Source organism: Pseudovirgaria hyperparasitica, assembly GCF_010093815.1.
Source record: "Pseudovirgaria hyperparasitica strain CBS 121739 unplaced genomic scaffold EJ05scaffold_4, whole genome shotgun sequence".
Taxonomy (NCBI): domain Eukaryota; kingdom Fungi; phylum Ascomycota; class Dothideomycetes; order Acrospermales; family Acrospermaceae; genus Pseudovirgaria; species Pseudovirgaria hyperparasitica.
This window is the reverse complement of record NW_022985552.1, coordinates 1,398,864-1,419,382: the sequence shown is the minus strand read 5'-3', so window position 1 is coordinate 1,419,382 and position 20,519 is coordinate 1,398,864. Positions and strand designations below refer to the sequence as shown.

General features: G+C 48.5%; 8 protein-coding genes across 8 annotated transcripts; 3 read left to right on the top strand and 5 right to left on the bottom strand.

Annotated features, from left to right (window-relative positions):
* Positions 1–458: 458 nt before the first annotated feature.
* Positions 459–2,376, bottom strand: EJ05DRAFT_450229 (oleate delta-12 desaturase). Its single transcript, XM_033742365.1, has 3 exons — positions 1,147–2,376; positions 929–1,097; positions 459–877 (listed from the first exon to the last, which is right to left on the bottom strand). The coding sequence occupies exons 1-3, from the start codon at positions 1,952–1,954 to the stop codon at positions 673–675; spliced, it is 1,182 nt and encodes a 393-aa protein (XP_033602956.1). The 5' UTR covers positions 1,955–2,376; the 3' UTR covers positions 459–672.
* A 741-nt stretch (positions 2,377–3,117) lies between these two features.
* Positions 3,118–3,796, bottom strand: EJ05DRAFT_286901 (uncharacterized protein). Its single transcript, XM_033740488.1, has 3 exons — positions 3,484–3,796; positions 3,352–3,437; positions 3,118–3,302 (listed from the first exon to the last, which is right to left on the bottom strand). The coding sequence occupies exons 1-3, from the start codon at positions 3,695–3,697 to the stop codon at positions 3,258–3,260; spliced, it is 345 nt and encodes a 114-aa protein (XP_033602955.1). The 5' UTR covers positions 3,698–3,796; the 3' UTR covers positions 3,118–3,257.
* Positions 3,797–7,870: 4,074 nt separating this feature from the next.
* On the top strand, positions 7,871–8,837 carry EJ05DRAFT_498466 (glycoside hydrolase/deacetylase; the record flags this gene model as incomplete). The annotated part of the gene is made up of 2 exons (XM_033746684.1): positions 7,871–8,358; positions 8,411–8,837. 2 exons carry the CDS (start codon positions 7,871–7,873, stop codon positions 8,835–8,837), a joined length of 915 nt encoding a protein of 304 aa, XP_033602954.1.
* Positions 8,838–9,939: 1,102 nt separating this feature from the next.
* EJ05DRAFT_484227 (uncharacterized protein) lies at positions 9,940–11,201 on the bottom strand (the record flags this gene model as incomplete). Its single annotated transcript, XM_033745320.1, has 2 exons — positions 9,940–10,460; positions 10,517–11,201. 2 exons carry the CDS (start codon positions 11,199–11,201, stop codon positions 9,940–9,942), a joined length of 1,206 nt encoding a protein of 401 aa, XP_033602953.1.
* A 122-nt stretch (positions 11,202–11,323) lies between these two features.
* On the bottom strand, positions 11,324–13,488 carry EJ05DRAFT_462580 (NADPH-adrenodoxin reductase Arh1). The gene is made up of 2 exons (XM_033742689.1): positions 12,944–13,488; positions 11,324–12,886 (listed from the first exon to the last, which is right to left on the bottom strand). The coding sequence occupies exons 1-2, from the start codon at positions 13,244–13,246 to the stop codon at positions 11,597–11,599; spliced, it is 1,593 nt and encodes a 530-aa protein (XP_033602952.1). The 5' UTR covers positions 13,247–13,488; the 3' UTR covers positions 11,324–11,596.
* A 98-nt stretch (positions 13,489–13,586) lies between these two features.
* Positions 13,587–15,839, top strand: EJ05DRAFT_536600 (uncharacterized protein). The gene is made up of 2 exons (XM_033749325.1): positions 13,587–14,118; positions 14,169–15,839. The coding sequence occupies exons 1-2, from the start codon at positions 13,759–13,761 to the stop codon at positions 15,630–15,632; spliced, it is 1,824 nt and encodes a 607-aa protein (XP_033602951.1). The 5' UTR covers positions 13,587–13,758; the 3' UTR covers positions 15,633–15,839.
* A 469-nt stretch (positions 15,840–16,308) lies between these two features.
* On the top strand, positions 16,309–18,015 carry EJ05DRAFT_286717 (Clavaminate synthase-like protein). Its single transcript, XM_033740487.1, has one exon. It carries the CDS (start codon positions 16,445–16,447, stop codon positions 17,552–17,554), a length of 1,110 nt encoding a protein of 369 aa, XP_033602950.1. The 5' UTR covers positions 16,309–16,444; the 3' UTR covers positions 17,555–18,015.
* Positions 18,016–18,506: 491 nt separating this feature from the next.
* On the bottom strand, positions 18,507–19,613 carry EJ05DRAFT_474373 (uncharacterized protein). Its single transcript, XM_033743595.1, has one exon. The coding sequence runs from the start codon at positions 19,375–19,377 to the stop codon at positions 18,622–18,624; it is 756 nt and encodes a 251-aa protein (XP_033602949.1). The 5' UTR covers positions 19,378–19,613; the 3' UTR covers positions 18,507–18,621.
* Positions 19,614–20,519: the final 906 nt, after the last annotated feature.

The following is a 20,519-nucleotide window of genomic DNA, read 5'->3' as shown; positions in this document are numbered from 1 at the left end:
TGACGGTGAAGCGGTGTGACGTCACCACAAATCTCCGTAGCTTGTGGCCACGAACATGATGTAGAACTCCCTAAGAGGCCCTTTCAGATCTATGATTTGGTGGGTATATTTGGAGTAGTTCGATTGAATAAGTCCGTCTAAAGATGCCTATATGGAGTGAAAGAAACCCGGGAATGCATTGGGATTCCATCTGGGACGTGTTTTGTAGAACATGAGATTTACGCAATCATTTTTAAGCGAAGAGCAATGTGCACCAGCAGATATCTACTGTATTTTAAAAGTATAGGAGGCGAGATGGGCCCCAAAGACTGCTGTCTATAAACAAGGGGCCACAGAAAACGTCAGACTGGGACAGGATGAGCGCGATATGATCTGTGGCTACTCACTTTTCATCTCAGCTTTTGATGGTAGATTACCGCAGGTGAATGATGTAGCATCGCACGGTGTTTTTAAGCAATGCTCTATATCTACCAAAACGTAGACATAACCGTGAAGAGTACGTCTATATAAGTAAGAATGTCGGAGAGCTGCTTCCCGTGCGGCACCCAAGCTCTCTATAAAGTTAGAATTCTATATTTGTCCTATTTCTTAGAACATGTGAGCCGAAATGTATACACCGCTCTCTATAATCTATAATAGTAACTTAGAAGGCAACACGTTTGACCGTCAGTCCTAGCGAATGGGGGCGGCAGCTTTAAGGCTTGCACTCGTCCAGTAAACCTCACCCGAGGCTTTCTCTCTCTCAGCCACGTAAGTGCATGTCGAGTATGTCGTCCACAAATCTCCGATGAAAGACGATTTCTGCCGAATATAGGCTTTGCCTAGGTAAGGACTGATCGCTTCTGTTGCTTCTTGAGCATGGTAGAAGGGAATACGTCTATGGAGTGTTAGTCGAAGTACGTGCGCAAATCAAAGATGGAGTTCTTACGGAAACATGTGGTGGATGACGTGGTATTCAATGATACCGTGGAAGAGGTGGCGTCCGATAAACCCGAAATCACGGTCAACTGTTGCGAGAACACCCTTCTGAAACGTCCACGACTCTTGCTCGTAGCGAGGCGCTTCAGGGTGGGTGTGGTGCAGATACGTAATTGCGACTGGCAGCTTTGTCAGTTAACAATACATATAAGACAGCATGATACTCACCGATCCAATGATTCATCCACAGATACGGAATTCCATAAAGCAGGAAAACGTTGTAGGCGCCAATAGCATTTGCGGCAAACCACAATGCTACAAAAACCACCGCAATACCCACATTAGACAGGAATACAAACGGGTGTTCGGCCGTCGAGAACAGATCGGCACCAGGATCCAGGTGACTTTGTCGCAATGACTTCGATCTGTCCGATGTCACCAAACTCCGCTGCCCACCCCCAGCATTGAGCAGGATATACGCCGGCCAACCAAAGAGCTGATGGATAACCAAAGTCCCAGCATTTACGACCGGCGCATCCTCTGCATAGCCTAAAAGCTCTAACGACCTCGACAGGAGCGATTTGCGCTGGTCCGACTCCCTGCGCGGCACGAAGACTGTGTCTTTCTCCATATGGTTCGTGTATCGATGATGCCTCGCATGGCTATACTTCCAGCTGAAGAACGGCACGAGTAGTATGGAATGCAGGACGAAGCCAACCACGGAGTTGGCCTTCTTGTTCGGTGAGAACGAGTCATGGCCACAGTCGTGTGCCAAGATCCAAATTCCAGTGAAAACGAGGCCCTGAGTGAATCCGTATGCAGTCAACATGGCAGCGCGCGATATCGATGGAGCCAGAGATGTGAGCTTCAAACCGGCGTAGAACAGCATGCTCATTAAAATAATATCTCGAATAACATAGGACATAGACCGTACGAATGAGGACTTAAAACAGTGTTTTGGTATGAGACTTCGAAGAACTTTCATGTCCGGAACATCTTGGCTCGGAGGCATTTCTACTGTCGTAGAATCTTTCATCACAGAGGATGAGACTGCACTAGCGGATAATTTCTGGGTGGAAGACTTGTCGACGGATCTTTGATCGAGTAGACGTCCAAGATTACCATGCGAAGTGTTGTGGTAGAGGCGCCGGTAGTATCTAAGTTCAATTGATTCCAGGAAGAATAAAAGCCGCGTAGGAGATTTATAGGTCAAGTAGCATTGCTTTCAGGGTCCGACAGTCCAGATGAATATTCTTGTGGACAGATCTTTTTTCATGATGCAGGCCCACTGTTTCGAGGCTGCCCCTTATGCTTTTCATGGATCCATCCTTACCCGCGTCAAGTCTAATCCTCATTTCTTGGCCCAATCTCAACGTTTTCCCTTGGACAGCTCTGTGACTACCCGGACATAGTTTAACGGCTTTCGAACCCCTCGATAGAGACCCCGATAGAGGCCCCGATAGAGCCGGCATAAAGATGGCATGATGCTCGTAAGAGGTATACGCGAAGATTAGTCAACGCAGGGAAACAATGGAACGCGGTTGCCCACAGTCATCCTGCATTAAATGTGGAGCCTGAGCGGAAGCTAGGCCTATCTGAGCCTAGACCACATGGGGATGTCATCACGGATTTCAACAGATTTCCAATCCTGGCTACTTATGTCCGTGCATTTCGTTTCTACCTGGCTTCCTCCTTATTATTACGCATGTCCAATCGGTCCAAGCTTATCTATTCTAGCACCATTCTATAGTACCTCAATTACTGTTTTCGCGCCATCACCTATACCAAATCTGTTTACCCTCTAAAAAGATCTCATGATTTTTATATATAGACTTCTAGGGTAAGATAAGGTACTTAGATCTGTATATCTTTCCAAGCCTTAGTTCCCTCAATCTAGTGCAAAATGAGAGAAAACCACACTTCGCAGAGAAATAGTCCATGGACTTCTCCTTTTCTTCTTCTTTATTACCGACAATTAACTTTAAGATTTGTGGATCTAACATGTAGGTAAAATTCGATATCTTGTATTATATTTATATGAGTATGCTGACTATAGATATGCTGACCTCGGCTTGAAACTTTGCACACGAATAGCTTCTCAGGCACCTAGGTATTCAGAGCTTTAAGTCTTGAACCATTCACTATTATGCACACTTTGAATGGAGAAGCACGTGGTAAAGACAGCCTCATATATTATATTTGAATACTACTCCAAAACCCTCGTCTCAAAATCCAGTAGCGTTAAGGGCAACCTCTCATTTCGTCTCCCAAGCAAGGGAGCCCAGCTGGACTGAGCTGACGACCTTCCTGGACAAAAGCCTTATAGCGATACCACACATTTAGGAGATTCCGATAGGGGTGGTACAGAGAACAGCCTGGCCCGCCTGTGCAAATTTGTTAGTACAAGTCGTTTTCGATAGCGACACCACTTACGACTGGAATGACACAGCAGCGTGCACGCTGGCCACCAGCAGCGCAGATGCTCTGGAAGTCACTTGGGCTCGAAGGGATGGCACCAGCTGCAACTGTTAGTGAGACGCAGACATGGTCGAGGGCGATACATACGAGTAAGACAGTTCAAGTCGGCGACGCCAAGGACGTCAGTTGCACAGCACTGTTCCTCAGAGTATAGGCCGGCACATGCAGCATAAGGAGCTGAAGGACCTGTGGGAGGACAAGTTGGTTCTGTGGGAGGGGTGGGCTCGGTGCCATCGCCATCGGTAGGGAGGGCAAAGGCCATGGATGCGAAGAGAGCCACAAGAATGGTATTGAACTGCATGATTGTGCTGACTTTGTGGTTGGGATTTGGATCTCAAAGTTGTTGGCTGCTGAAGATGGGGAGAGAAGATTGATGAGTATAATGGTGATAACGAAGAAGGGCATCTTGCGCTGACTTTATAGATTCCTATGCCCTGTCTTTTCCTTGTGGTCATTCAGACTCAGCCGACGAAGACATTCTCGGCTCAGACCTGGCATATTCAGGAGACGCCTGTTGCCAACACCCGAGCTGTTCTACGGACATTGCCAGAATAGGACCACGATTTATTGGACGCTACTTTAGCAAACAGCATAAGCGACTGAGTCGGACTTGTCATCGAATCATTCGGCTTTGATCGATTGAAGGTGGTTTTATGTCTAGTATTGGTCCTGATCCATGCTCGGTGTGAGCGAGGACGCCCGTATAGCCAACATCTGCATGTAGGCTGGGTCTCCAAGCATATAAGCGAAGCAACGTTCATCGCAGGTGAAGGGGACTTTTAGGATATGTCAGAAAGTTGGCCGCATGGCAGGTAAGGGTGATTCTACCAGTTAGATACATTGCCAGGCCTTTAGATGTTTGCACACATCAGGATGCTGCGCCAATCTACAAGTTCGACAAGCCATGAACTCACTCCGGCTTAAGTTCCATCCAAGATGAGTTTTGCCAGGTGTGTCGTTCAGCTGCTATGACCAGCAACATAAGAACAAGTCAAGAATTGCTTCATGGCGTAGATTTACGGCTTCCTGTGTCCAATACTTTAGGGGTAGCAACGCACGAGGCCATCAGCCGATAAAGCAATCCCTCGGAGCCGTTGTTCGACCCAGGTAAGTGACAAACAACTATAACTAGCTATCCTGCAGGAATGCAGGCCAAGTTTACGATCGAACGGCGGTGCTTGGCACGAAGAGGTGACGCAGATGACTAGGACGCTGATAATTGATATAGCTTCCTGAGAGCCTGCACCTGAGTTCGGTCTTGAAGCTGGATGAATTTGCACAGGACCACTGTTCGCTCATCTTGGAGAAGTATTGAAGCTCCATCGTTGAGTCTGTCAAAAATTGACAATATCTGATCCTCCGTCCAGCGAAGGATTGGGTGATATGATACAGGACCCATTCAAGAAGAGCCGGATTTGATCACCGCGGAGCCACCGTCCCGAACCGGCCGGGGACCTAAATTAGAAGAGTGCTCGTCTAGACCATGTTCCGTACATAGTATATGCGGTAAGCTGCAGGGGCAGGGTTTTGCCTGGTCAGACTCATCTGGACGCAGCCCCGGTAAAGAGAGTGGTCATCGCGGGGAACCATGAAGCCTTAAGCGGAAAAAGTAGTCCTAGACAGGATTCAGCTCCGCGTAAGTGAGCGCGGCTCCTGCTGCAGCTCGAACACCTTCTCATTCAGAGAAAGGCCTTACGCCTTAGGCTTAATTCAGACACATGGCTTGCGGGGCTTCACCAATCGTCCAGTACCTTCGGGGCTGCAAGGGCCCTCATATGGTAGACCTGCACAAAACAGTCGATGCCAACACAGCGGGTAGGTTGGTGTTGCATGATTGGTGAGTAGAGATTATCCGTCGTGATCCTTGCGGTTTATTTGTGTCTGCATGATAGCTTCCCCTGGTCTTATATGGTCCAGTATGTTCATCCAAAGCTGTATATCGCTGCGCAATGTGCAAGACGTGATATATGGGCCATAAGGCCTTGGCAAGTTCTGTCAGGCTGCCAAACGTACGATATCTTGAATCCCATGTTCATCTGACTGTGGAGGCAACCAACAGAGCACGGAATGAGTCTCAAACGCGCGGAGTGTTCGGTCTCATCCGGATTCAAATGCTCCTGTTCTCCATTTTAAAACACATTGCATCTTGGCCAGAACCAAAAAGAGAGCTGGATTGATTCGACATTTTCGGGATAATTAGGGCGTACTGTAGGGAAGGAGCCTCGTTCTCTTAGACGTTCGAGCGAAGGGAAGGCCCCTGTAGAAGCCGGTCAGATGCTTTTGGGCGAAGTAGCTGAAGTTCCCCTGGTCAAGAAAGGAACTCATGGTCTGTGACGTAGTGACGGATCTCGAAGACCTGCTGAAGCGTTTTGGTGGGGACCCTCGGAGCCTGGTCAAACTAGCCACATCCAAGCTCTTGCTCATGCCTCGTCGCACTGGTCATGACTATGTCACAGTTCAACAATCGGTAGTAGAGTCCACAGTATCCTGTTTTGCTCAGTCCAGGCTAAATATCATCAAGGAGTGAGGGTGTTTTTATACCCTCCAGCACGTCACTTGGTCTAATATTGCGTGCGATGCAACAAAACTCCAGAGACACATCGGGGGCGACATAGAGAAAGATTACTGAAAATAGTGCACACAATATCGGTTCCTAGCTTCTGCTTTAGAACAGAGCATGTAGCACGGCCGAATGGGTACTCAGACAATGGTCGAGACGGCACGGTGACTCGAGTGTAGGGGCTAGGAGGAAGAAATCCAAGAAAGCTTGGCAGCTGACGGATGTCTAGGCGGCCGGGGATGGAACGGTACCTCAATTGACTCGGAAGTCATCCGGATGGGTGAATTAATAAGCACGGGTGAAAAGCTACCTAGTACAGTCAGACCTTGACTATCTATTCAATCTCAAACACTAAACACCACGACGACCTGTATCATCAACAACTGGCGCTGAGAGTCTTCAATATGATACTGCGACCTTACGTGATCGAACGCGTTTGTATAGACACTAGTTCACACAATGAGGAGGGTAAGGCAGCGGAACTGTCGGTGAGCACGCGACACCAACATGTGGACGCACCGTCGCACGCAAAGATGTAGTGCTCAAGTGATGCCCGAATGAGCAGCTAATTGTTCGGACTAGGTATTGACTACCATAGTTGCTGGGCTTCGCTGAGATGCTGGCATTATTCTCGCAAAATTATCACAGTCTTGTGAGAAATACATGCTGAACGTTTGCAACACTGCTAAGAGGTACGAAAACGTGTCATTTCGATAGATGCTGAAGATCTGCTAGTGAGATTTTTGACCAATAACAGCTCCCTTTTCAGCCATCTTTCAATAGTCTTGATGTTCAACTTGTTTTTCCAAAGGATTATATCATGCTAAACTATAAGGCGTTAGAGGCTAGGCCTACCTAAAGAGCTATACGATGCGTAGGAGTATGAGCATTTCTCGCTAGCAATGCCCTACGCCGACCATCGTCTAAGCCTACACCGTACTTATAGCAAGAGAGGTGCCATCTTGAGCAAACACTCTCGAGCATAGTGATTTGAGATTGCAAATGGGGTCTATAAAGATAATACGCCTGCCTCTGTGATCGCAGATCTGGGGCTAAAGCATGGACTAACGTTTCCAGGACTAGAAACGGTAACTGCAAGCAAGACCTTACGTGGTACGACAAGAGGGCAACTGTGCCACAATTGCGAAATCTGCGTCGCGAGGTCTCCCAGGGCGGCTATGTCTAGCACTGGAGAGACTCGATGGTCCAGTAGTAAACTTGCCACTTGACGGCATTTAGTATAAGCCGTAAATCATTTGCGATCGCCCAACCAACCGTACAATATGAGGGCGAGCACAACTTGACATTGTCAAAGACTCAATGTTACGCGACATTTCTAGGTTTCCGAACGACCGAGAATGCGAACATTTAATGCCCGTAATGCCGTAATATCATGAGCAACCTCGCAAATGTTTACCTGGATAATCCCAGCAGCATCTCGCATGACGACGATCATAGAGGTTCTTCAATGCTTAGATACTGTCCTCGTGCTTTGAAAACTCTATGCTTACGGTCGCATGCTTATCACTGTAGAAGGATTTTTGTGCTGGGCTTGGCAAGTTTGTCTGAGTGCAAAGCAGCTGTAGCAACACCCAAATTCTCCGAGATTATGCACAACAGCCTTCGCTATTGGCTCGGTATACGACAAAGTCGCAGATTTGTATCCAATTGAAATTGACCACGCTCTGATTCTACGCCGCATACTCACGACAAGCACTGGATGCATAGCTGATCTGATCGACGCATATGTCAGCGGCAAACATTCCGATCCTTCTTCGACGATCATAATCTAGCCAAGAAGAATAAGACACAGGTATGAGAGCCACAGGGAGAATATGTTATAGAGGTCGATCAGCCCATCGGAAAAGGGTTTTTGAACAGTGTCTACATTTCACTTGGTAGGATCTACCAGAAATGTTTACCACTTACATAGCTTTGGCGACACTAGCCAATTTGATACCTTTGTCAGAAGCTTTACCATCTATAATACAAAGACAGTCTAGTTGGCCACCACTCGACCAAGTACCCGACACAAATTCCCCAGAAGTCAGGCAATGGGTGTCACAAATCGACTGGTCCAAAGTCCCAAACATCAGTCCCTCTGGCTCGGCTCTCTGCGATCGCACCAGTAATCAAAACAACGTTGCAAACGCACAAGCAAACTGCTGGTGGTCGTGCAACCTCTGCACACGACCAGATGATGCCACGGCTTGTCCAAATCGAGGTGAATGGGGCTTAACATTCGACGACGGTCCATCACAATACACAAACCAACTGCTCGACTATCTTGACTCACAACGAGTAAAGGCAACTTTCTTCCTGACCGGCAGCCAATCGACTAAAGTACGAGACACCGCCATACGCCTTGCAAACACAGGTCACCAGATTGGTGTACACACATGGTAAGATCTCCTTTTATTTACTACTCCAACTTCAGAGCTTATACAAATTCAGGAGCCACACCGCTCTCACAACCCTCACCAACGAACAAGTCGTCGCCGAACTTGGCTGGACACGCGAAGTTCTCAACCAGATAACGAACCGTAACCTTAAGCTTGGTCTCATGCGCCCGCCATTTGGCGACATCGACGACCGTGTGAGGGCAATTTCCCACCAGATGGGGCTCATTCCAACTATCTGGACAGCAGGTCCATACGACACGAAAGACTACACGCTTGTCGACAATCCGGGTAACCAGGCAGCTTTGGACGCGAATCTCAATGATCTGGTGACGCAAGGTCGGAACCGAGGGAACGGGTTTATTACTTTGCAGCATGATATCGAGCAACCGACGGTGACATATGCCATTAATACTGTGATTCCGCGGGCGTTGAAGGAAGGCTTCGCATTGAAGGCGTTATATCAGTGCGGGATTGCCTAAATCATGCATCTCAGCAATTCAGTCTTTTTCTTTCTTTTGTTCAAAGTCAGACACTCTAATTTCTTTCCCATGAACGAATATCAACTCGTTCACCCCGTCGCATAGGATACACAACATATGAATTTATCCCGTCCCACCAACCATGAGGCATTGACTCCTAAAACTACACTGAGCGCTACTTTAACTGGAATGCGTAAGTAGGCTTTTATTTGTTCCTGGCTAATCATTGATCTGGACTCAGTCAACGGTCATGCGAATAAGGATCATTTCAACCCCCCCCCCCTAATATTGCTTGACTGTCCCAGCTCTTTCCTTGCCAGTATTGCATCGTCGATAGCTAACGCACTACGCACTAATCCAACGTCTTCTAGGCACCTAATCCCAAGATTCTGTCACCCAAAATACCCTTATACTCTGATCGCCAGGTCCTGGGAATTTGACAAAGCCTTGCAACTGAAAGCCACGTCCCTGTCAGACCTTGAATCTAAGTCGATTTCAAAAGTCTAACGGGACATTCACAAGACCATCAATAAATGCCTTTTTCGGCTGAGGCTGTTGCTTATGAGAACGTTTAGGGATTCACTCATCTATAGGGATGAGCTTCGTTCGAATTCCATACGAAGACTTCTAGCTGCAAAGTGAGATTCATCAGACATGCTATAACCTGCGAGAACGGACGGTTCAAACCCCCTCTCCGACCTAAGATGTCCGCAACAGAGCACTCTGAGAGCCCATGAACGTTTTCTCCGCCGATGAACAAGGAACTAACGTGGGCTACCTTTGCCTTTGCTTATCTGATTCCTTCCTATGGGAACAGATACTCGTTCTGGTATCACATCTCGACAACTACGCGGCCATTATCATCTGGATGTTGAGCGCGTAAAGTCTGATCCGCAGTCTGCATGCTCACAGGCCACTATTCATGATGAGTTTGCCCCCTCGGATGCCACAACTTGAGGGATCAATGTACTGATTTCATGTGACCATCAGGTCAAAGACCGTGATGAAGTCCCGACCGGGTACGATGTTCTGACTAGTGCTGACGCTTCCATCGGGAGTGCACAGTAGCCCTCAGATCGTCAATCCGCACGTCCGAGAAAATTTAAAGTAAGTCAGCCTCATTTTGCGCAAGATTAGGTGCAGTCGTTTTATCAAACGACTCCGGATGTTGATAGAAGCCCAACTTCATAGCATGCTCCTTCAAGACCTCTTCTTGGCTACTGGAATAGCGCGGCGTGAGAGGTTGCCACGCCATATTTCCAAAGTCCGCGTTGAAAGGTAGCAGGTGAGGTGGTTTCCAGAATGCTCCTGGGCAGTCTCTATGATGGTCCTTGGCTTTGATCCTGATAGTTTTAATGATGCGTAGAAGCTCGTCAACACTATGTTGCATAATCTTGGGATCTGGCAGTGGCCACAATTTTTTCTTTTTGAGTCCTTGAAGGAGTGAGCCGAGCATCATGGCTTCGCATGTGGACTCGCCACATGCGCTTATTGGATCTTCGTGTAGGACACCGGGTGTCTCTGCTGGAGGAGGCGGAGGCGGACCGCACGGATTGAGTATGCGTTCATTACAATACTTGAGGATCGCTGCAAGCATAGCTTCTCTCCATTTCTTCAGCCGATCTGTGCAGTATTATTAGCTGCCTGATTACAGGAACTAATCAGGGATGTAAACACACCCAAAGCCCCGTAAGGCATGACTGAGTCCTCCAGGGTCTTGAAATCAATGGTGTACTGGTCTTTTGGTTTCGAAAGCCGGGTCCGACGGGCAATTTGGAAAGCCAATGTCTTGAAATCTTCAGTCATGCCAAACACCCACGCAATAAAAAGCCACTCTTCCTTTCCCTGGTGAAGCAGAGTATCGTAGCATGATCTAACCCAATTTTGCCAGAAAGGTGCCACGACTGCTTGTAGTTCATATTTATCAATCAGGATGGTAAGATCAAGAAGGTTATCAAATGTCGTATCCTGACTGATTATATCGAATCGTAAGTGAACGATTCCGAGAATAAGTGTCATCGCCACAGGATCGTCATCAGGGAACGGAATCTCAGTAGAGTTGGTTTCGGCGAAAGGACCTCGGAGCATATGTCTCCAGACTTTGCTTGCCTGGGCCAAATTACTTCGACAGACTTGAAATCGACGCTGTAGACAATGTACAGCTGAGTGAATCTGTCGAGGACCAAGTGGCACTCGCGGCGCCCATTCCTGTTCAGCTTCTTGTCCTAGATCATGTTCCGTGTCTAGAGACCCGACAAGAACCATCAGATCGCCATCAGGATCAAAGATAATGGTATTTATCTCTAACTTGGAGGAGCCAGCATCACACTGCTGCGGCGGGACGTTTTCGTCGTTCGCAGACATCGATGAAACAAACCTTTCACATGAAGCTAGACGTGCTGACGCGCTGTATACGCTCCAGTACTCGAGGAGAGTTATACTTTGCGTAGTGATATACTGGAGAAGAAAAACTGCATTGGGTATACGGAGCTGGAAATGAGCATCAGCGTTAAACGCCGTGTTGTATCACTCTCGGCCTCGGAGCTGGCCCAAATAGGTCAAGCGCCGAATATACATGCTTAGCGCATTGATGCTTGTCACCCTTCCTTTTGGCCTTTTTTTTCGGCTCTGCCTGCGCATAATTTACAGATCATTTCATATAAGCACAGCTCATATACCATAGATTTCCGGCGAATTAGCTCTGTCGGGAAGCACACGCATGGTCAGCTACTTGGGACTAATGGTTGCTCAGTAAACGATCATGAGTTCAGGACTCGTAGCATGTCCTCGACACTCGCGAACTTCTCTCTCTCCTTTCCCAAGAGCTTACCCTTCTCCTTCTCCACTTGGTCTATCTTCTTCCAGTCCTGCCAAGATACTCTCTGCAGTCCCCGCCGCGCTGCCTCGTCTTTGACACCATCCCAGCCTAGCGCCGTACTCTGTCCATTGCCTATGTTATGATTGAGAAACGGTGCTCTATTCTCCCAGTCACTCGCAATCACATCTGCAGAGCTAAAGGCATCGTCCATCGTACTTGCGATGACACCTGTCGGCCCACGCTTCACCCAACCAGCGCAGTACATCCCTGGTACATGCCCGGCAGTAAGCGAGCCTGGGCCAGCAGTAGGGCTGAGAACACGGCCATGAATATCATTTGGGATGATACCCATTCTGGAATCGAATGTGATCCCGAGATCTTCTAGACCCGGTATCGAAGCAGATTTGTAGCCGACGGAGCGGAACGCTACGGATGATGGGAGAGTTATTGGGTGCTCAGAGGAGGTAGCGACCTTTGCATCGACAGAAAGGGGATCAGACCCATCGCTGTACATATTTTGGCTGAAAGTGATGCTATCGAGCTCGCCCTCTGCGTCCAAATCGAATCTCTCGGGTGACAAAAAGTACCGCAGCTCCCAGTACTTGCTTGTGTTTGCTTTTAAACCTTCGTCCATCCCCTTCATAAGCACCTCGAAGAGGCGCCGCTGTACACGAGGGAGTTTCTTTGGTCCCCCAGACGGTAGTGCGTCCCACTGTATAGCTTTTCTGAGACCATCTGACAGGAACTGCGCGGATTGAAGATTGATGAGCTCTCGAGCCTCTTTTACGGTGAATGCTGCTTGAAACGGCCCCCTCCGCCCTACGATGGAGACCTTCTTGATGGTGCTGCGGCGGAGGGCGTCTGCGGCATAAGTGGTGATATCAGTCTTCTGCAAGTCCTCTACTGGACTTAGTAAAATCCTTGCAACATCCAGTGCTACGTTTCCTTGCCCTATAACGATTGCCTCTTCTCCCCCGGTCAATGCCGGTGATAGCCCAGCATACTCCGGGAGTCCATTGTACCAGCCAACGAACGCGCGAGCCGAGTATATGCCGTTTCCTTGCTCCCCTGGGATACCTAAAGCTTTGTCTTCGGATGCGCCGTACGCGAAAAGGATGGCATCGTAATGGGGTGTAAGTAAAGAGAGAGGTATGTCGTGGCCCACAGCAACATTGCCGATAAAATTGAACCGCGGAGAGAGGGCAACTTCTTCGAATTTGTCTTGACAGTTCTGCGACTCTATGTATCAGCCTTGACTCTTGCTGCAGGAGCTAAGTGGGTGGCCCACCTTGACTTCGGGATGATCAGGCGCTACTCCAAAGCGCACCAGACCAAATGGTACAGGCAATTGCTCATACATATCAACGATTGCATCTTGTACTTTGTTCATAAATCGATATGCGGCGTAGAAGCCAGCAGGCCCAGAGCCGATGACAGCTAGTCGAAACGGTCGCGAGGTTTTAGTGACATTGCTATAGCTTCTTCGTGTTACGAGTTGTCTATAGCTTGAGAGGGTACGTGTGTGTTTAGTGTCGCGAGCGGTACTTGCGCAATGTTTGCAGGTGTATGGTAGCCGGCGCAAAGGCTGCATAATTCGAGCAGGATCAATGTGGTCATATTTTTGAAGTTTTGAAGATTGGTCCAAGTAGCAGAGCTAATGACTGACTTTCTCCGACCTAAGCTCCGCTTCGCTGTGTCAGCAAAGATGCAGTTGCAACCTTATCGTATACAATGAATCACTTCAGCATAGGACTGATACAGGAAATCCGATCGTGGTCAGTACGGAGTGCAAGTCAAATTCCAATATCAGAGCGCAATTAATTATTGGATTTTGTTTCCGATGTCACGCCAACGTCGGAGTGCGCTGAGGAGAAGCGCCGGAAGTGGTTGTCCCGCCGACGCGTAGCATCATAACACTAATACCATGCACACCTCATACAAGCGCGTATCCCTTGCAAGCCGGGCTACGATAATTGCTCTCTTGCTCTTTTCTTACAAGACTTTTGAGTCACTCTTTTGTACCCCTTGCCTGCGTACAGACTCGTCTTGACCATCTTCTGCCTACCTTCGTCGTGGTGACAAGTGCTGCTACTCGACATCGCGATGGTTGTCACTCCGCCCTATCTATATGAAGCTACTCCCAGATACAACGAGCATGATCCGTTCAATGGCTTTGACCCAAAAGCTATTACTCGCGCAAGCCGCGAAATTCCTCCACGCGCAAAGAAGCAAGAAGGCCCACTAATCAATTTCAACAGGCACCCCGATAGCTACCTCGTCCTACCGTATGGCAACACCGATGCGAAGCAAATGAACCCAAGAACAAAGAGTGCCATCAAATGGGTTCGTTGGATCCAACTTCTCCTTCGTCAACTACAGCTAGTTGGCGCAATCGGGCTACTCATATGTACGATATGCATTCGAGGTACCGCGGATACTGAAGGATGGATTATCAGGATACCCGTAAGTCGAAAACGGGGATTCAAATAAGAAGTTTGACTTACATGTGATAGCCTGGCGCAGATATCGCCGTAACAACATATGCAGTTTACCACCTCTTCAGACCTGCGAAAGGACGTACCCCAGCAAGTTCAGCTTCGTACCACTTCTTCGCCCTTGTCCTAGACGCCGGATTTGTTCCCTTCTACGTCTTCACCGCATTAATGTCGAACAACAACCGAGTCAAAGACGTTGGAGCGGATGGCAGATGGAGAACGTACTTCAGCAGCGATGAGGCCACAATGAAGGTGCTGACAGCCACTTGGTTGACAGCTATAAGCGTCGCCGGTCTGCATCTGGTTTCTTTCTTCTTAGATGTGTGGCTAGTCATCATCTTCCGCAGGATCTCTGATCTGCCTCCTGACATGAATCCGTTGGAGGACAACCTGACATCTAGACGATCGACCAAGCACAAGTACAAGAGCTCGGATGCATCCGACATGACACTTAACGAGAAGCGCGCAAGTGCATCTACCATGTCTGTCTCAATGGAGGGATCTACACGGGAAAGTCAATTATACGATCCATTGGTCTCCGAAACTCGCCCAGTATCCTTCTTTGATACTCGCGCCGGCTCTGTTTCGAACCTGTCTGCTCAAAATCCCGCATCCCCTCGCCATTCTCGACTCAACCTCGCAAAGCAAGCCCAGATCTACTCTCAACCACCATCCACTCGCGCCTCACGCGCAAACGTCCAACACGTCGATGACGACAATGACAGTGAGCGCGACTCTACTCTAGACTCCACGTCGCAGTACTCGCGACCTTCCAAGGCTCCAACCGATATCTCGCGCGACACCCTTCCCTCAATGCTAAAGCGCAACACCCTGGCATCTACATCTGGCAATATCCAACGTAGTAGCCCCGCAAAGCGCCCCAGCACAAACAGGCCCAAATCCGAGCTCCATACCGATAACTGGTTCGTCAATATTGAAACTCCGACAGATGGCTACGAAACTCTGCGCCATCAACAACTCCCCTCGCAAGCACCTGCTCTGCAAGAGCAAGCATATCATGATCGCCGTGACTCGATTGAATTCTCAGAAGATGAGGAAGTATCCTACATGGACGTCCCAGCGCCGCTGCGTATGAACCCACCAACTCCGCCCCCTGTCCCAGAACATAGACTGCGCAAGCCAACGTCACTCAGTACAATCAGTGATGTCAGTTCAATCAGTCGCGCATCTACACCGAAGCGCAAGTTTTACGGCGATCTGAGATCAGCAACTGCGAACCTGCGCCCTGTCAGTAGCACACCGCCAAGAACGACAGGCGTTAAGCAAAGTCGATCTCCCGAGCCAGAGATGAGTGAGCGTAGAGGCCACGAGGGAAGCCCCAGAGTTGTTAGTCGGACTGGGCTGGATATTGATGGAGATCTAGGTCTCGGAGCAGGTAATGGATTGATAGGCAACTGGAGAAGACGTGATGTCAGTGGAAAGGTTGCGGAGGAGGGTAGGAGCCCAGGACTCTATCGGTGACAATTTTAGAATGCAACGTTTGTTACTGTATTGGGATATGGAGTTATCACGGTCGCCATGCGCTACGACGTCATGTAGGGAAGTGAATGGATGGTATTCGATGGCTGGTGTTTTGTACGAGTATGAGTTTGAGAGACGTATTGCATATAATGAACGTCTAATTCAAATTACCTCGATTCCTCCTTCCACTTAATTTTTATTATTTGTGAATCCAAACCTGTCGACTATTTGGTGAATAGCACATCACACTGATGAGGAGAACGCAGTCGAATTAACCGTTAATAACAAAATAAGCGCTAATGAAATCTAAGTGTCATTTCTGAAATAATCGTTATTCAACCGTTAGTGAAAGCGTAATCACTTTAGAGTTTTCACGAAGATCTTGCGCCGTACAAATGCTTATTTGGGCTAAAGTGGCCAATTAGACGCCGCGATCTGATAGCACTCACTTTCTACTGATAAGATCAATACATAATATTACTGTCAAACCTACAACCGTGGTAATAGAGCTCAGTCATTACTAGCCTGATATGATTTTGAGTATACATCTATTTATTCAGGTCATAAAGCACGTCAAAAGAAACCATCTTGCCACTTTATTTTCCGTGGTCGTCGGCGACCTCCGCTAACCACAGATATATGGAGACAGTTCTCGGAGACCTCCACCAGAGCCACACGTGCACTCCATGAGGCCTTGTATAAATTTCTCTGCACATCCAGAGACATGGGGTTATCGAGAAGAGATTCAATATCCATCTGAACGGATTGCTAGTTACTTACTCTCTTGAGCTAAAAGGTGACCATAATACATCATGACCGTCGCGTCTAACATTAAGGTCACACCTCTTCCCCCTACCGACGGCCGCAGCTTTGGTGCTATAGTCACCGGCGTCGACCTCAACAAACTCAATGATATCGAATTCCAGCATCTCCGTGCCGCGCTGTACGAGTATACTGTGATTGTTGTCAAAGACCAAGCCGCCTGCACGCCTGCCGCGCAGTACGCCCTCACAAACCGCTTCGACCCCGCCTCTACCTCCTACGGTCATGGCAAAACGCTCGACACCAAGAAATCTATCCTGCATCCTGATCTCAAAACAATCCCACACCAGCCGCAGGTACAAGTCATCGGAAATGGCCATCTCGACAGCTTCGAGGGCTTGACCGACATCAAACTGAAGCACCCACATCACGCCACATTTCACGCAACGCGCATCCCCGCCGAGGAAGACGAACACTTCACGAGGTTTTACAGATGGCACATCGACGCCGCACTCTACGACCTCAACCCTCCACGCGCCACTACCCTCATGGCTGTTCGCGTGCCAGAGGGTCGCACGCAGACGCTGCGCTACGACGACGGGACAGGCGATGAACTGACCGTCCCGCTCGGCACGACGGCTTTTGTCTCGGGATACACCATGTACGACATCCTGTCGGACGACGACAAGGCATTCGCCCGCACGACGAAAGTGGAGTATGCGCCACACCCGTATGTCTGGATGAGCAGCGCGCGTAGCCGCTCCACGGGCCTCGGACTTGTGTCTGAAGGCAAAGAGCTCTCGCTGGACCAACTCCCACCGGTCGACGAGAGCAAGATCCAGGTCCTGCCCATGGTGTGGAAGAACCCCGTTACTGGGCGTTTGGCACTGCAAGTGCACCCATCGGCAGTGCGGAAACTGCATCTTGCAGATGGGACTGTGATGGATGAGCTACGGGAGGTGAGAGACATAGTGTATCTTCTTCAGCGACCGGGCATTGCACCAGAACTGGTATACGCGCATGACTGGGAAGAAGGAGATATGGTCATCTTCAATAATCATGGCTGTCTGCACAGTGTCGTGGGTGCGTTCAAGGAGGATGAAGTGCGCGTTTTCAGGCAGTGTAACCTTGCCGCAAGTGCAGCACCTCTTGGCGCTTGAGATGTTGCCCTCATCCCTACAAAATTCTCCTTGGGTTCATGTCAGTTATGATAGACTTCTAGTAGTGGGCGAGAATGGTGGACTCGGAACGTCTTTCGATTTGCTGAGGGAAGGGCGTTGGTTTGTAGCGCTGCTACGACCAAGAATACCCCCCTTTCCAGTCTTCTAGTGTTTTGTTCCGCTCAGGGAAGGGCGTTGGCTCTCGTGTTCATCGAGAAAGCCAAGAATACCCCCCTTTCTAGTCCTTTAGATTTCAATTATGCGTAGAGATCGCACATGCACACAGCATATAGTCTATACAATGCTAGATTATCATCTCTCGGGGTCTCCTACGAGCTTACATCCATGCTCAATCAGTAGTTGGTAACATTTTAAAAGGCGAAAGCATTCGCCCGCTCTGCGCTGGTCCGGATAATGAACCAAAAATTCCGAAATGCATTCTGGAGAGTCCTATATTTGTGGTCCCAACTGACTCTAGAATATTATACGCGTGAAGCAATTCTTCTCTCTCTATAGACGTGCTTGTGCTTCAGGCTATTACACGGAAAAGAGGGTGTTTTCTTTGCATCAATATGGAATTATAGATCAATATTAATGAAGTGCACTTTGGTGCACTTTTCGATCTGAAAACCATAATTTCAAGTTAACCTTTCTGAACCGGGACGCCCTGTCCTTTTCACTTCATACACAGAATTTCTGTTGTCTAAAACTATAGTGTCTGTGTCTAGTGCAGGAACCTGCCCCGTCCTAATCGCCTCATGAGCTGTGTGCTTTACTGTGACTGCCTGATTCATAGGCGATTCGCGGGGGGACGATAATCCGTTCTAAGCAGTTTACCCTCACTGGCTCCATTACGGTCATCAAGCTTGTATCCCATGTATCCCATGTATGCAAGTGCGGCGAAGTATGCTAGACATTCTTGTCAGTATCTTGTGAAAGCTGGATCACACGGGGAATATGTACCATAGTGCTCCGCATATTCAATGGCCGAATCCGGGCCAGTTGAAATGACACTCTCCCACGTATACCCCACATGCGCCACTAACGACAATCTATAAGCGTTCATTTTACATAGAGTCAAGTCGGTGCAACTTACGTCCAATGCCGCCCACTCTCAAAAATTGAATCAGCGCTACCACACTAGCATAAGCCGACAGCTCTCCGCTCCCGAACATGTCCTCGGGCAGTGTTCTTCTATAATATAACTTTTCCCTATCGAATTGGTACTTAAGCGAGAATTTCGTCCAGTCCCGGCTCCTATCTGCAGCTATCGTCGAAATTCTAGAATTGATCATTGGCGAGCAAAGGGTGATGGTGGTGGCCCAACGTCTACCTGGCGTGCGGTAATGCTCGTTCGAGTGGTACGCCTTGCCCCATTTAAATATACCGTCTTCCATGAGCAAAGGGTCCTTACAGAGGGGCTTGCCCCTTGTACTGAATAGGGGGAGTCTTACAGCTCCGACCCTGATCTGATTTTCAGCGGACATATCGTGCCATACTTGATCAACCTCTCGCGCTCTAGAGTTTGGGACCATGGCTGGTGGCCAGTTCGATGGCCGTCGACCGTTTTGCCACTCTTGCCGATCCTTAGCAAGCTTCCAGCGATCATCGTTGTCGCAGTAGAAATGTGTGTTTGCTTCCTCGTGTGCCGTATACTGAGCGGTGGCAACACCATACAGGGCCTCAAGAACCCGGTGAACCGAAGCCGAATCTTCTCTGGAGTCCCTTTTAAAGATATTCCTGAAGAGACTCGCGATGTCGTAGTCATCGGACTGTGGATTCATGCTCCAATTCTCTAGGCGGATCCAGGCTTTTTTCGCCATGAGAATCGCCTCTCTAATAGCCGCACCTGCGGCTATCCGTCGGTTACAAGTGTGATCGGTGGAATACCTAATCATTGATCGTCGTGGTTCTGGTGGTGGTTCATCTGGTTGAGTCATCGGTCTAGCAGTGTCCTGTGACGGAAACTCGTATCTCCGACCTAAAGACTGGGCAAATAGCATACAAGCCAAAAGGGTGAATTTCAAAGACACCATGTTGATCGTAGCGGAAATGAGACGATGTCTGGAGGAAAGAAACAGAGAAGTGGTATACTATATATTACATTGCTGATTCAAAACATCTTCTATCGGCCCTATATATCGTGCGAAAATGTATAGGCCACGCCGATATGCTATAATCCTTTAGCCAAAATTCACCTCAGACCCGTATTTCATAAGAAGATCGTGGTAAAGAAGCACGAGCGAAACTTGATCCTCTTTGGTCCGTGAAAGCAGTAGAATCATGAGTGAATTTTCTTGTTACTGTATGTGCAAAGGTTAAGCTCAGTGTCTTAAAAGATTCCTGCCATGTCCGAGAAGAAGTCGTGGCCAGTCGCGGATCCATGCCATTACAGGGGCTGACAAAGTCTGTGCCCACACCCTATAAAATGTCATCTCTATATATAACTAGTAATAACATGTCCTCAATCACAACTATAGGGCAGTAACATTAGCGCACTAATCCCTGATGCGAGCGACGTAAAGCACCCCACCATAAGAAGGGCACTTCTACACGCTATAAATTAGTCTATGTTAGGTGGTCGCGGATTTCTATCACCCCCTGTTACCATTTTAAAAATAATAAGTCTAGCTGTCAAACACGCCAAGAGGTACCGCTATCAGTCACGCACCCGTGCAGTGCAGGTGGACCCATCCATGGACTTCCCCGGAACCTCAAACCTTTGGCACCGGACTGTGCAGGTAACGGTCTTCCTAACGCTTACTGGACCGATCTACCTCTATATAAGTCTCTACATGATTAGCTCGATATCGATTCATAGAATAAAATAAGGCGAACACTGCTATATGGTTTTCAACTCTTCAAAACTTTAATTCAGTCTCTATCAAGAGCATCTGAACCATTCTCAGTCTCCTTATCTGCTCATTTCTAAGCATTATTTAGATATGAAGAGCTCTAAGCTAGG